Genomic DNA, 14,625 nt, shown 5'->3' on the forward strand with positions numbered 1-14,625 from the left:
GGTTGATGAAGGTGCAGGTGCGGTGACGACCTCTGTCAGGTGCGCCCCCCGAACACTGCCAGGAAAGTGACACAAACACCACAGGACAAGACGAAAACATAACAAGCACCCAGCACGCAAATCCCAGAAAAAAACAAACACTCAAATAATCATCATGGCCGGGGGTTCGTGACACCTCCTCCTTAAATAACTCACACTTGGCAGGCCTGAGTTTAATGCCATGGTGTGGAAGAGCCCTCAGGACCCGCCTAACACTAACCCTAACCCGTCCTCAAAGGATCTGGCATAGCACATCTAGGTACGGGATGAAACATTCATTACATAGAGAGTCCAACACCTACTCCATACATCTCTGGAATGCAGCTGGGGCATTTGAGAGGCCGAAGGGATGCAGACTCACTCATAAAGGCCCCATGGGGTGATGAACGAGTTTACCTGACCACTTTGTGCATAGATGACTTTGGTGCAGGTGTTGCGACCCAGACGACATCTCCTTTCAATTTCCTCGCTGGTTGTTTTGATGACTTGTCTCAGCAGGGCTTCATCTGTGACTGACAGGTCAAAGAGAAATAGCTTTAACACCCTCCTGATATCATCATGCTTGTCGCTTAGTCCCAGGTAAATTGTATACATGTTAAAACAGACAAAATAGAACCATTTATCTACATAACATACTTAATCATAGAAGAAGCACAAATCAAGGACTGATTACCAAATCAACAAAATCTAATCATGTCAGCAAAATTCGTGTATGGTTTGTTCTTTGGTTAATTCGTTTAGAAACCAAATCTGAGAAGGAGAGGGGAAAAAAGTTGTTTTTCTGTTTTAAAACCAAAATGGAAAAATATTGATTTTGATATTTAATGTGTCCGATTTGCATAGCTTTGTGTGACACTTGATAAACCTGCAGCAGATACACTTGGTGGTGCCTGATAAAATGTAGGCTAATTAAGATGAGCTTGAACATCAACATAGCCTAAGTGGAGTTTTAGTTAGAAAAACCGGAGGCCGTTTGTAACTCACTAGTAACTTGAACAGGAATGCCTCAGAAGTCGCCTGAGAATCCTCTGGTTTTTAAGATTTATTCACTATCAAATTAATTCAGTGATAGTTGTCAGTACATCCAATTCGACCGATGGTTAATGCCACTGACTTTAGTACAGGTGATCGTGGGTTCGATTCCCGGTCAGGGCGGGGGGTATCCAGGTGGACCCTTAGGCAAGGTCCTTAATGCTACTTGCCTACCTCAGACATGAGTGAAACCGCAAATACAAGAGCCATACTGGCTCGGACGTCGCCCGGGTGCGTGTCAGGTGCTAGGGAACCAGGGCAACCCGATAACAAATGGGCTACTAAAACAAGACATTCATGGAATAGGAGCGGAAAATATGGATCTGATGCAATGCTACTATAGAAGCAATCCCGGTGAAAGGGGTTACATGCAGAGACTGTGGGATATATGGATGCTTCGAAACCCATCATCAACACTGACAAAGAAACAACTCCTAGCTCAGTGTTCTAACATCCACAAACGGCAGCTCCTATCACAACTAGAGATTGATGAGGTAAAACAAATATGCTACGGCAAGGGGGAGCCAGGACGACAGGTCAGCGGGGAGATGTCGTCGTCGTCGTCATCATCCCCACACTGAGAAATTGGGTCCCAAGCCCCAATAACAACAAGCCCTTACGGCACAGAATCACTCAACATAAGGGCGACTGACCTATGATTGAAGATCATAACTAAGCTGGACCCCCAAGTACGACAACCAAGATTGCCAAGGCTAAGTGACAAAGTACCCTCTGAAAGTCTGCTAGAAGATGTGAATGCAGCACTACATACTACTACATACTCGCTACTAAAGCCATAACCAGACCAATGAGCTGATCCTTGAGATGCTTGGCTATAAGATGAAGAGAGGTTAGTCAGCTCTCAGAGCTACAGAAAGGTGCAAAGAAGGGGCTACCTAAGAAATATAACAAGCTGTCGATACCTGAGACTCTGGAGACTGCCAAACAAAGACTTACCGCTCTGGCTACCCACCTAAAGAGATACAAGGATGAAGCAGAAGCCAGGAAACCGGATGTTCTCTACTGAACCATCCAAAGTGTACTCTCAGTGGCTGGGTAATAACACAAGATCAGATCCACCCAGGGCTGAGACTGAACTGGAAGAACATATGGGAGAAAGGGGCATCCCACAACAAGTGGCTAGTGAATCTAAGAACAGATCACAGCAATCTCCCAGAACAAGATCCAGTAACCATTAGACATCCAAGAAAAAGTGGCAGGTATGAAGAGCTAGACAGCACCAGGCCCTGACATGATCCACACCTACTGGCTGAAGAAACTAACTGCACTCCATGACCACCTGGCAGCACAAATGAACCAACTGCTGATGGATGGGACCCACCCAGAATGGTTAACCCAAGGACGGACAGTCCTGACCATGAAGGGTCCCCAGAAGGGAACAATCCCATCCAACTACCGGCCAATAACCTGCCTCTGCACAACATGGGAGCTCCTGCCAGTCATCAGATACCCCGCTGGTATAATAAACTGGCCAAAGGAGGAGATAGAGGTTACTGACATCAAGACAAGAAAGCTCCTCACAATGCATGGAGGGTTCCACCCCAAATCCAGCACCCTGAGACTGTACACTAGTGTTTCTCAACGGGGGCGGTACCGCCCCCCAGAGGGCGTTCCAAGGACGATTGGGGGCGCTGGAACCAATATTTTGGAAGGGAGGGGCACTGAGCTGCTTTTGGGTGGCATTTGTTGGTTGGAAATTCTAAGGCGAGTTTACACTTAAGATTCACAACAATACAAGTTTAAACTTTAAACTACTTGCAAAAAACTGTGGTCTGCAACATTAAAACCTGCCAGTTTAGTCCACTGCGACTGGACAAAACTGTGTATTTTTTCTCCGTCAGCTACTTCTGGTGCAGCTTCGTGCTGCCTTCACGGGAACAGGAAGTCAGAGTTTTATCTCTAAAATTTTACCCACATGCCGTTTACTGTGTAAACTCTGGAAAATTGATGTTCTCTTTCTTGGTGGAAAAGTGTTTATTTCTCTGAGGAATACAACGTGAACGTTTTGTTATCTCAGTGGTTACACATTTACAAGAGGGATCTTCTGATGTCGGACTTCCTGAAAGCAACTTCTCTGCGACACCAGCGAGTGACATGGACCCACCTCGCGCTGTGAGTCGCAGACAGTTTGTGCCAAAGCGGACTGTTAGATCCCGAGTTACCCCTGTTCAGGAGGTACTGGACCAGCTCTCCATCGTAAAGGGTCTGATCCTCTAGGCCTATGGGTATTACCCTATTAGGTATAACTGAGGACTGTTTAAGCTGGTGTCGAAGAGATTCGCCTAGCTTCTCACTGTCTTCTTCTGAACGCCTACCCTGCTTACTCTGAAATGGCACCTGACTGAATAGCCCTAGAGCAAAATACCACCCCAGCCACGCCCGTTAACGACAGCTCTCTTCTCATTGATCAGTGCACTTGGTATAGTTGCTAGGATTGTGTTTAGTGGCCAGGAAAATAGCCCCCAAGGATAAGTTAATTTCGTTGGCTAGAGCCTATAGAGACCAGTTGAGTGAGAGACAATCTTCAGAGTCCAATGATTCTTCAGTTGGTTTGGATGTTGTGGTTACCCTCTGTGGCGCGATCTCTTGAAGTATTCTCTAGTTGTTTGCTGCTAAAATCCCCGTCTCTTGTCTTGGGCTCTTGGTCCGGTGCTGTGATGGTCTTGCTCCGAGTCCGATGCCTCTGAGGTCTGCCGAGGAATAACCCCAATCTCTCTCTGACTCCTCTTTATATATTGTATTCCGTAGGTGAGTTTTCTTTGTCCACCACCTTTTTTCTGTCTACGTGACTACTGTCACATAGTTTGTTCATCCTTAAATTCAGTTTGGCCAGAGATGTCCATTTCATTTCCCCTTGCTGACCCTTCTCTCCCAATGACTCATAGTCATGATGTCTTCACCCAAACTTAGTGACCTTTTGCACAGTTATTTAACCTTTACCCAAATTCTCCTTACTTTAACCATATTATCAATTTTACAATTGGAATATCAATTCAATTTATTAATCTTCAATATCAATGAGATATCCTGATTTTCAATCATCATATCATGTTTAATACCAAATATCTTTCTTTTAATCATTATTCAATATATTGCTTATAGCATTGTTAAGCTGTGTGTTTTGCAGATGGAAGTATGTTGCACTTCCCTTTTCTCACTCACTTTTGTTACTAAAGGGAGAAAGGCTCCAGTTTTCTTCTTTGCGACCTGATAGCAAGAGCGCTGGGATCTCAACTTATTTGACAGGACATATACTGCAGTTTCAGTAGGCTATAAAAATATAACGTTAAAAACTGAAGACTTATCTTGCTCTGTTGGGGATTGGAAGCGGCACTTTATCAGATGTGCTGAAGTTAACGTGTGTGGAATTATTCGTGAGCTTTCTGTTTGATCACAGGTGTTGTTGGTTAGTTTCGTATTCCCCGGCATGAGCACCTCCTCGTCTCATTCAGTTTTGTCTGTTAGACGGCGAGGGGATACTTCCAGCGAATCAGTAACATAATGCAGTATAGGGCATGTAGTAAAATATTATGAATTATCTTTAAATAGGCTAATGACGTTAGTCTCCCATTACGACTTTTTTTATTTACATGTCAGAGAACTCAGATATGTGGGAGAGATTCTGAATGTGCAGAAAATTTTGACCATGAGCAAATAAGTTACAGTGTTTCCCATACGTTCATTTATTTGTGGCGGCCTGCCACAATATCAATGCTTACTGCCACATATTGAATTTTGATTTTTTTTACTAGGCCTATTTAAGACCGTATTTGAGCTGCAGGCAGCGCGTATTCGCGCAGCACATCCTCTCACTCGTCTCTCTCATCCGTCTCTCGCTCTCTCACTCTCTCTCCCTCGTTAACACAGCTACACAAATCTGTCCAACACAACGCCGTCAATGTCGGAGACCCAGCTAATAGAAGTTATTAGCAAGCATGTAAGGAGCCTAGCTATTAAGGAGCGCTAAGTTAATGTTAGAATACAGCTGGGTTTTCAAGGCTAGCATGCTGTACAGCTGCGCCACAGTTACACTGTCATTCTGTGGGAAACCCTGAGTTATAAGTTATTAACAGTTGAGCTAATAAAGTCCAGTCAATAACTGAATTAAAACGGATTAATTTATTACTGAGATGAAAAGGGGCCACAAACACATTTGTAGGTTACTTCCCCACAAAAGAGGTGGTAAGACTTAATCATGTGTGTTGACTCAGCAGGGATAATATTAAATAAGTTGATCTACAGGAGAAAATTATTTAAAAGCGATAAGAATGTCTGAGAGCTTCACTACATTATATTCTATTATAATTATATATTTTGAATTGTCACCTGCCACCTGAATTTTTAGACATTAAATTGGTGCAGAAAAGGCAGAAATGGAGGAGACATTTTCACCAGAATGCAGGAAAGTGAGTGTATAATGCTCAAAATCTTCTGGGGGAGGACCCCATACCCCCCACTTATTAAGTGCACCATCCAAGAAAACAGTATCTGGCTTCAGGCAGGAGGAACATTCACTTATTAGTTAAATGTAATTACTTTTCACATGGATTTTTTGATACCTTTTCCATGTTTTTAATAACAATAGCAACAATAGCAAACAATAAAAAAAATCAATAATATTCAGGGCAAATAGCAAACATCTTTTTTGATGGGGGGCGGTAAGGGACCTGGATAATGGACAGGGGGGCGCTGGCCCAAAAAAGGTTGAGAACCACTGCTGTACACCAAGCGTAGCGAGGGAGGCCGAGGGCAAGTGAGTGTCAACACCACTGCCCAGGATGAAACGACAAAGATCCAAGAATACATCAGGAAGATGGCCCCCAAAGATGAAGGGCTTAGTCAATACCTCAGACAGCAGAAACCCGAGGGTGAGGACAAGGAAGACGAAGAACCTTCATGGAGGGACAAGCCGCTGCACAGCATTTACCACAGACAAATAGAAGAAGTGGCTGATACCAAGAAATCCTACCAGAGGTTGGACTGAAGGACAGCACAAGAACAGGCACTCAGTACAAGATCCATAGAGGCTGGGGTATACCACACCAGACTGCATCCTTGCAGACTGTGCAAGGATGCAAGACATTAAATCACATAACAGCAGGGTGTAAGATGCAGGCAGGAAGTGCGTACAGGGAACGTCATAACCAGGTAGCTGGAATAGTGTACAGGAACATCTGCCTGAGCAGAGGCAGGGGTTGGATGTAGCTCAGGAGAGTCAGGGATTTGCAGCAGCTCAGGAGCCAATTCAACCAGCAGCCCAGCAACAGCAAGTGGTTGCAGAACGGTGACTGAAGACTGCTGCTGTTCAGCAAGCACAGGGAGCATCTGTAGTTCTGTAACAAAGGCAATAGGTCGCTGCAAAGTAAGGGGGCTGCTGCAGCTCAGCTGAGACAGTAAGCCACTTCTGCAATCCAGCAATGGATTGCTGTGGCACAGAAGTCATTCAGCAAGGTCAGACACAAGGAGCAAGAGTCCGCTGGACCGTTGACTGAAGACCAAGAACAGCTGTTAGCTGGCCTGCCAACTGGACACTGGGCCAGCAGGGGTCAGCCGGACTGTCAACTGGATAAAGGGAGCCAAAGTTGGATGGGCCGTGGATGAAACACGAGGACCAAGAGTCAGACTGAGCTGGGCAGCAGAGAGGCATGATTATGGTGAGAGCCATGTCTCCTTCTGGAAGGCTTTACTGAAGGTGGCTCCGGAGTAGGGGGTGCGATATGCATTGTCTACGATATCTTTTTTAATATAATTTTTGCTTGAACAATGTGTGAGCAGACATTGAGTATGCTACATCACTCACCTGCAAAAAAACTATAAACAGCTTGTCCGCACAGTCACTGTGGCATGTGTCAAGCATGTTTAGTGAAGTTTAAAATGAGTGAACAAAGCACCAGGTGATTAAACACTGATAGCACTAGCATCATAACCTTTCAAACTGAAAGAATAAATACAAACATCGCTAGGGAAACAGGGAATAATCCAGACACAAACAGCAAGACGCAAAACACGGATATTAACCATCAAACAGTGTAGAACAATGTGTGAGCAACGAGGGAAAGGAATAGTTCAACTAAATACTAGCAGCAATACTAAAACTAGCATCATAGAGTATGGTAGACCTGCTCTTTTATGAAAAGCGCTGTGAGATAACTGTTGTTGTGATTTGGCGCTATATAAACAAAATTGAATTGAATTAAATACACCAGGAGCAGTGAACATAATGGCACACAAGTGAAGTCACTAGACAATCAGTGAGACAGAAAGTAAAACAAGACCATAACGCCAAACTTCAAAGTAAAACAGTAAAACACCCACCACTCCAGATCTTTGACAGACATTACATCATCCCTGCTTCATTGAACTCAGACGAACTTTCCTTCTTTGTCCACCAGACGGTTACAAGAAGCTGAGAGGAAATATTTTGAGCTGGAGAAAGAAATGGAGGGATTGAAGAGGGAGATACAGGACTGGCGAACCCCCAAGGAAAAAGGCAAGAGAACAACACCCCTGCTTCTTTATTACACCATGTTAACATTACATGTTCATTATCATCATAATCATCCATTTATACAGCCTCCTGCTGCTCTCTCTTTCCCTGTATATTGTATGCAGTTATGCCATGACACCATAGGAACCAATATCATACTTAAAGATAGGGGTGTTTTTCTCTAAAAACTACCAAATATCCATACAGGAGAACATTAAAAGCCAAGGCCATATAGAGGTAGATATGTAGCATAATGTTGTCAAATTCTCTTAAGAACAGCATAAATGTGAGGTGGAATCAGTGTTGCACTGTCCCAGCAGCGTATGCTTATACTGGATACATGCGTCAGTCAAAATATGGTGGTAAATACCCGCTTTAAGAATAGCCTTGGAATGCGGGATCTTGGATGCCCATAAATCAATACAGTGTCATGAGCTTTTAAAAGAGGCAGTATTGAGGGTCTTCTTGCTGCTGGACTGATGGATGAAGATGTTGTGAACAATTACTAAAACACTTGTTTTTGCAAAAGCATGTGGACAAAAAGCATGTACCTCGCTCCATGTGTGATAATAAAAACAGTCAATGACTTGTACTTCACTTCTGTTATTGCTTTCTTCATCACTTCTTCTCTCCCTCATTTCACACTCGCACTATCATCCCTTTCATCAAAACACATTTGTGCTGCTTTTAGTTTTGTGTGTTTGTTATTACTAATCTGGCTGGCCAGCTGTGCACCCCAAGGCTGAATGCCTGCACCAGCACATTATAGACTCTGATGTTCCTCTTTCTCCTCCAATCACAGAGCTGAGTATCTGCCCAGTCTCTCTTGCTCTGACGGCCCACTGTATGGAAGCACCATGGGATGTAAGCCTATCTTTAATCCACTGTCATATTTTCTTTCTCTGTCCGACATGGAAAACAAAAATACTTTTAAACAGCATGTTACCTGTGTGATTCTTAATTCATTTGCAGAAGCTTTGCAGTTGTTGCGTAAGTAACAAAGACCAGGCTTGCTAACGGGCAAACCGAGTTTCTCTGTATGACATGAAATGTGTACAGCCGGCCAAGGTCCATCCTATTCAGTAGGCCAGGTTCTATTTTTGGTTCTACAAAGCTGCTGTCTGTTAACTGGTCTGACTTGCATATGTTACAGAGGGAGAAAGTGCCCCCTGCCTGCCATTACCCACTGATGATTCCTCTCCACCGCCACCTGCTACTGTTCCACAGGGTACAGACAAAATACTTAAACAATCAGTCAATAAGGATTCAACTGATGTGATTTGAATGCAATTCTGATATTTTATACCATTGATGTTTTGTAGTGTATGTGGGATATTATTTCAAGAGTGGTAGAAGAGGTATTCAGTTATTTTACTTACCTAAGTAACAATAGCAATACCACATTGTGGAAACACTCCAGTACTTCATTTGCTGCATTCAAATCTCTGCATAAGTAAAAGTGTGGATGTCTAACGAGATAAATATTTCAAAAGTGGTAGACTCTTCTTAGTGATGCATTTCTATGTTAGCAGCATTTTAGTTGGCCCACGAAAGCTTAAAAGGTGTACGATTGTCTTAAAATAAGTCTTTGCTGCTTTAAAGCATACATGGACCATAACCTACAATACAATGCATGTCGATTTTGTGATGACATCCCGCTGTAGCAGTCTGTATGTACTGTCTGCTATTTAAATTTTTCCATTAGTTTGGCCGAGTCTCCATTACTCTGGTTGTTGTTTAGTGATCATTCAGAGCACCTGCTGGACAGGGAGTGTTGCACTGACTCCTCAGCAGGGATTGAGTGCGGCTGTGTGATTCCCTCTTGGCCAATCAGAATATGGTGACACCCACTCTGGACCAATCAGAATATGGTGACACCCACTCTGGAAGGCATAAGAAGAGGGCATACCTGCACACCAGTGGCTCATTCCTGAAGCATTCTGTGTGAAGAACTCAATCCTTAGACAAACCCAGCCAAATCTCTGTCCTTTGGAGGCTGCTGAGATCCCTTTTGCTGTCTCCTCTGTTTATTGCAGTATATGTAAATAACAGTACTGTGACCTTTAGTTCAGAGTGGACATAAAGCCTATAGCTCTTAAAGCAGCCCTGGTGTTAAAACATAAGTGTTTTTGTGTAACGACTTGTCTGTGGCATGGTGGCGAAGTTTGATGCTACGCCATCAAACAGGAAGTTGTAACTTCACTATACATACTCACATTTCTACCACATTTCACATGTTTGAAAAGGGTCACACCCTAAACAAATCTAAAGGCCAAAATTCACTCAACTTCATAGCACCACCTACTGGCATCAGGAAGTGTCCGAACAATGTAGCCCTGGTGCAGTGAATCACCTAGACGCACATTTGTGGCACATGTATCATCCCAAAACACACAACAGCCTCTTAGGGCCATAGCCTAAACCCAACAATAAGTCAGCCGTTTTGATTATACAGTGAAATTTCAGCCCATTTATGCCCTTTTACAGGGTCCGAACTTAACGAACCCCTCCTAGAGAATTAGTCTGATCATCTAATTTTTGCTGTGCAGTCTAAACCCACTGAAGATTAAAAGTCATACAAACTGTTAGTATTCGAGCGTGCCCGTGTCGAGGTGTCGAAAATCGACTCGCCACAAAACAGGAAATTGTTATAACTTCAGTGTACATAGACATATCCACCAATATTCACTGAGTCATAGCGCCACCTGCTGGCAAAAGGATATGTCACGCTTTATGCTATGATGGACTACTCCTAGCAGGTTGGACATCAACTTCAAAACTGTCCCGGGAACCCTTAACACACTGAAATGTCATGTGAGTTCTCGGTTAACGTTGTGGCGGCTTCGCCACGACACAGGAAGTTGTTGTTGTAATTTGACTGCACATGTTCAGATCTATATGAAATTTTACAAGTTGAATAGTCCCACTCTGAACACATCTACATGCCAATATTCACCCACAGTCATAGCGCCACCAGCTGGCAACAGGAAGTGACCTTCAATGAAGCAGCCCCAGCGGCACGTTTCACCTACATATACGAAATGTCTGTGGCACATGTATCATGTCCAGACGTACAATACAGCCTCTTGGAGCGATGCTCTAAATCCCACAGGAAGTCAGCCTATTTTTCGATGATTTACACACTTCATACTTTAACAAACTCCTCCTAAAGAATTAGTCTGACTTCAGATTTTCGCTGTGCAGTCTAAAGCCACTGACAATTAAAAGTCCATCTACAAGCCAATTTTCACTCTTAGTCATAGCGCCACCTGCTGGCAAGAGGAAGTGACTGCTTTTATGTTGTGATGAACCACTTCTTTTCAGGGTGGCTATAGCTAATTAAAAACTATCTCAGAAAACCGTTAACATTGATGTCACATTGATGTCCTGTTGTAAAGCTTGTGAGATTTCCTTCAACGGTGTGGTGGCAAAGTTTCATGCTTCACCATCAAACAGGAGGTTTGCAGCCCGGGAAACAGGCAGGCAGATGCTGGCTTGTTGAGGTGAGGGATTGAGGTTGCCTTGTTGTTGGGGGACTGAGAGATGGAAACAGGAAAAACTGGGGCCTCCTTAAGAACAAAACCCCACATCTCAGTTTTAGCAGCCCACCTCTCTAGAGCCAGTGAGCAGATAGGTTCCCCATAACTGGAGCATTTGGCTTCTTTCCACATTTTGTGAAGTTCCATAAAGTCCATAACAAAATAATACAGTTCATGGGAGGTTGTGTCAGCGGGGTCCATTTTTGGCCAGTTCATTCTGTTACGTTCAACTGAACGCAGAAAACAAAAGTTTTGGACCCAAAATGCAGACACGGCGGTGGAACAGGTAGATTGATAGTGGGGTTTATTGCAACACAGTGAAACTTACAGGTGATGTCAGCAGTCCAAAAAACACAAAGGGTCCAACAGAAACCAAAAAAACTCCACAAAGGGGAAATTAAGGTGTACAGAATATGATTATTAATTTTTTTTTTTTTTTAAAGACCAAAATTAATCCGGTATGATTTGATTTATTTTTTTTTATAGAATAAATAACCTTTTGTGTCTTTGTCCTCCAGGTTCGCCTGCCACAGGTGACTAGTGAGTCATACCTGCTGGTGTGTGCAGAAGGAGGGGAGGTCCAAGCTTGGGAGAGACACTGTTATAGTGAGCTCTCCTGAATGCGCCTTAAGGTGGCACATGCTGATTTCTCCCACTATAACAGGACCAAAGACAGAGCAATAGCTCTATGATCACTCCCTGCCCCACTCCTCAGCTTTCAAAACTTCACAAGATGAAGAAGAATCAGGACTAAAACGCCTCCAAACAGAGCTTCTCGGAATGTCATTAGTGATGTTCCAAATTAAGTTTCCCAACTGATATATTGAGAAAGGTAGGTCAGACTGCTGGGAGCTAATGATGAAAGAATGATAAGGACATTTTCTCACCTACCTTGCCTTCTTACCAGACAACACGTACCAGACTGATATTCATGATAAAGATGCACTGAGCAAGGGTTAGAGAGCATGCACTTTAATGTGTGACAATGATTGATGTTTGAGTGACAGAGAGGGATGAAAAAAATTCCTCCATGCACATCTTCAGGCATTGACCATGTTGGGGCATTTAGCTGTTACACAAGAGAAATCTTATTTACTGTATCATATCTGCACCTGTGAGTTGTTTGTCCTTATGATGCACTACTATAGACATGGTTTGTTGCTGTGCCTGTTGTAGTATTCAAAAGGTTACTAATGATGACTAATGTCTGTCTTAACCACAACACATACCACTACAGGCTATTGCGTTGTTAACAAGTACCCCTGACTGCAGTGTGCAGATTGCAGAGCTCAACGTGGGCGGAGTCAAACGTTTGACGCTGCCACATGATAGACCTGCATGCGCAGAAGAAAAATAATTGCCCCAAATGATGTGAAATTGCATATTCACCCTTCCTCAAAGTGGCCAGAGTCAAACGTTTAATAGTTGGGAAGTTAGGGTGGAAGATGTGCAGTGTAGACACCCTATATGAAATGTATGACTACCTACAAAAACCTTTTCTATATTTATTAAATAATTAAACTGATTTTTCTCTACTTTCCACAAACCATCCTGAACTTATGTGCTATTTTTTTGTACTATTTAGTACAAAAAATGTTTGCAAATATCTCTGGCATACCTGTAGAGGGAACTGGACAGTAAAAGTGAGGGACAGAAAAACAGCCGGAAGGATGTGGATTCATTAAATGACAATCCACCAGTGCTTGAAGTGGGCACCTCGACATTTTACTCAGCCCAGCCTGTTCTCATCGCAGGCATCATATACACACGCTTAACAAGTGTAGTTATTTCAAGGAAAACGTCAATTCTGTGTGTACAGGAGACTCTACCTGGAGACTCTGTATATGACACCCTGGGGTGACTGGAATTCTAGCCGCGCTAGCCGACAAACTCAACAAAGGACTAAGATAGCTGAACAAGACAGATTAACACAATTATAATAACCAAACAGATATCAAATCAGGCAGAGCTCACAATAAATACTAACAGACTGGACACAGGACAACAGACAGGACTGAACCCCAAAACACTATAAAGCAGATACTGAACTGATCAAATAACCAAAACTCAAGAGAGCTAAACTAAACATAGCTGACAGGCAGAATGTGACAATGAGAAACTCTGAAATACCTGCTTTTTGTTGTGGAAAACTCAGGCAGGTTCTGTGGGCTTTAGGTGGGAAAGGAGCAGAGAGAGGGAGAGGGGGCTACAGAGAGGAGTCATAACTGTCATCATTGAGATTTGAAAATAAGGGAAATTTAAATACATAAAAGTACAATGTTATTCTATGTTGTATGTACAATTCCACATTATACTGTTAGTATATTGTTAATATTACTTATAGTTACCACTAGTATAGGCCTAATATTATTTCATTGGGTTGTTTTCATTTATTAAATCCTTGTGCACAGTCTACATCTTTTACATGTAGTAACACTTACAGTCAGCAGATCATTTTGATTTTATAAAGGTTAAAAATACGGGAGATTTACGAGGAAACATTTAAACGGGAGGATACCGGGTGCAAACGGGAAAATACAGGAGAATCTAGGGGAAAATGGGAGGGTTGACATGAGAGGAGTAGAGAGAGGAGTGGTCTGTGTTAAGCTACATCCACACTACTACAGGTTTTTAAAACAGTTTGATAACGAAAGCCATCTTCTCTGTCCACAGCAGCGTTTTAGCTGCGTATCAGTCGATCTCCATCCGCAAATGTACACTGGGCACGCGTGTGCCAGTGTAAACATAAAACAAATAGTCTACTCCACAGTTGCAGAAGATTTGGCAAAATATTTCAGTAATAGATGAACAACCACACCAGGTTGTTTTTGTTTGGTTTTTTGCATTGACACACAACGAAGTGGAACTGTTACTGAAAGCAACATGGAAGTACAGAGACTGTGGTGGCAGAAAACAGACTAGGCAAAGTAAATACGGCAACATGCACAGCACAAGTGTTACTTACAGAGTGGAAAATATTTTAATAAAAAAACTGTTTTGGCTTTGCATGACTGATAAGACCGAATCAGGAAGCCAAATATGAGTGTCTATGTAATCATTTTATAAAGCCCTACCAGGTCTCCGTTTTAAAGCGAAAACGGAGAGAGAGGGGCAGTCAGCTGATTGAGCTGCTAAACGGCTACTCTCTTTGCATCAGGAAACCCACACTGAAGGATCTGTCTCTCTGTCTGATGTGCTGTGGGTCAAGACAATTAAACTCTGATGGCGTGTGTGTGAGATGACCACGTGTCACATGATCGCTCCTGCTTGTTGTTCTGCTTGTCTAATTGCTGCTCAGCTCTCATTGTAAATAATTAACTGGGCACATCAATTGCTTCCTCTCTGAAAAGGACTTTGGTGCTAGCCAGCTTTGAAACCTACTCAGACCGCTTAGTTTTAACTGCTGCTGAAAATTTGTCTGGCGAGTATTGCATCATCTGATGGGCTTTTCTGATCCACCCTTTTAGAGACCACTGATCAAAGTAGTTAAAGCAATTATCGGCCGAT

General features: G+C 43.0%; 1 protein-coding gene and 1 long non-coding RNA gene across 3 annotated transcripts in view; one reads left to right on the forward strand and one right to left on the reverse strand.

Moving 5' to 3' along the window:
- LOC123963363 (myotonin-protein kinase) overlaps positions 1 to 14,384 on the forward strand; it is an 82,513-nt gene extending 68,129 nt beyond the window's left edge. Inside the window, exons 13-17 of one of the 2 annotated variants that reach the window (XM_046040173.1) lie at positions 7,485 to 7,582; positions 8,382 to 8,443; positions 8,552 to 8,569; positions 8,733 to 8,807; positions 11,637 to 14,384. In XM_046040173.1, the coding sequence (XP_045896129.1) occupies positions 7,485 to 7,582; positions 8,382 to 8,443; positions 8,552 to 8,569; positions 8,733 to 8,807; positions 11,637 to 11,738 (355 nt within the window). In that variant the 3' untranslated portion in view covers positions 11,739 to 14,384. The remainder of the gene's footprint in view (positions 1 to 7,484; positions 7,583 to 8,381; positions 8,444 to 8,551; positions 8,570 to 8,732; positions 8,808 to 11,636) is intronic. The other variant, XM_046040172.1, reaches the window with a different exon arrangement.
- LOC123963365 lies at positions 284 to 9,331 on the reverse strand. The gene is made up of 3 exons (XR_006823160.1): positions 8,959 to 9,331; positions 7,408 to 7,518; positions 284 to 551 (listed from the first exon to the last, which is right to left on the reverse strand). It is a non-coding gene; the product is annotated as an uncharacterized LOC123963365 (long non-coding RNA).
- Positions 14,385 to 14,625: the final 241 nt, after the last annotated feature.

The sequence above is a fragment of the Micropterus dolomieu genome, linkage group LG23, assembly GCF_021292245.1.
Source record: "Micropterus dolomieu isolate WLL.071019.BEF.003 ecotype Adirondacks linkage group LG23, ASM2129224v1, whole genome shotgun sequence".
NCBI classification, from domain to species: Eukaryota; Metazoa; Chordata; class Actinopteri; order Centrarchiformes; family Centrarchidae; genus Micropterus; species Micropterus dolomieu.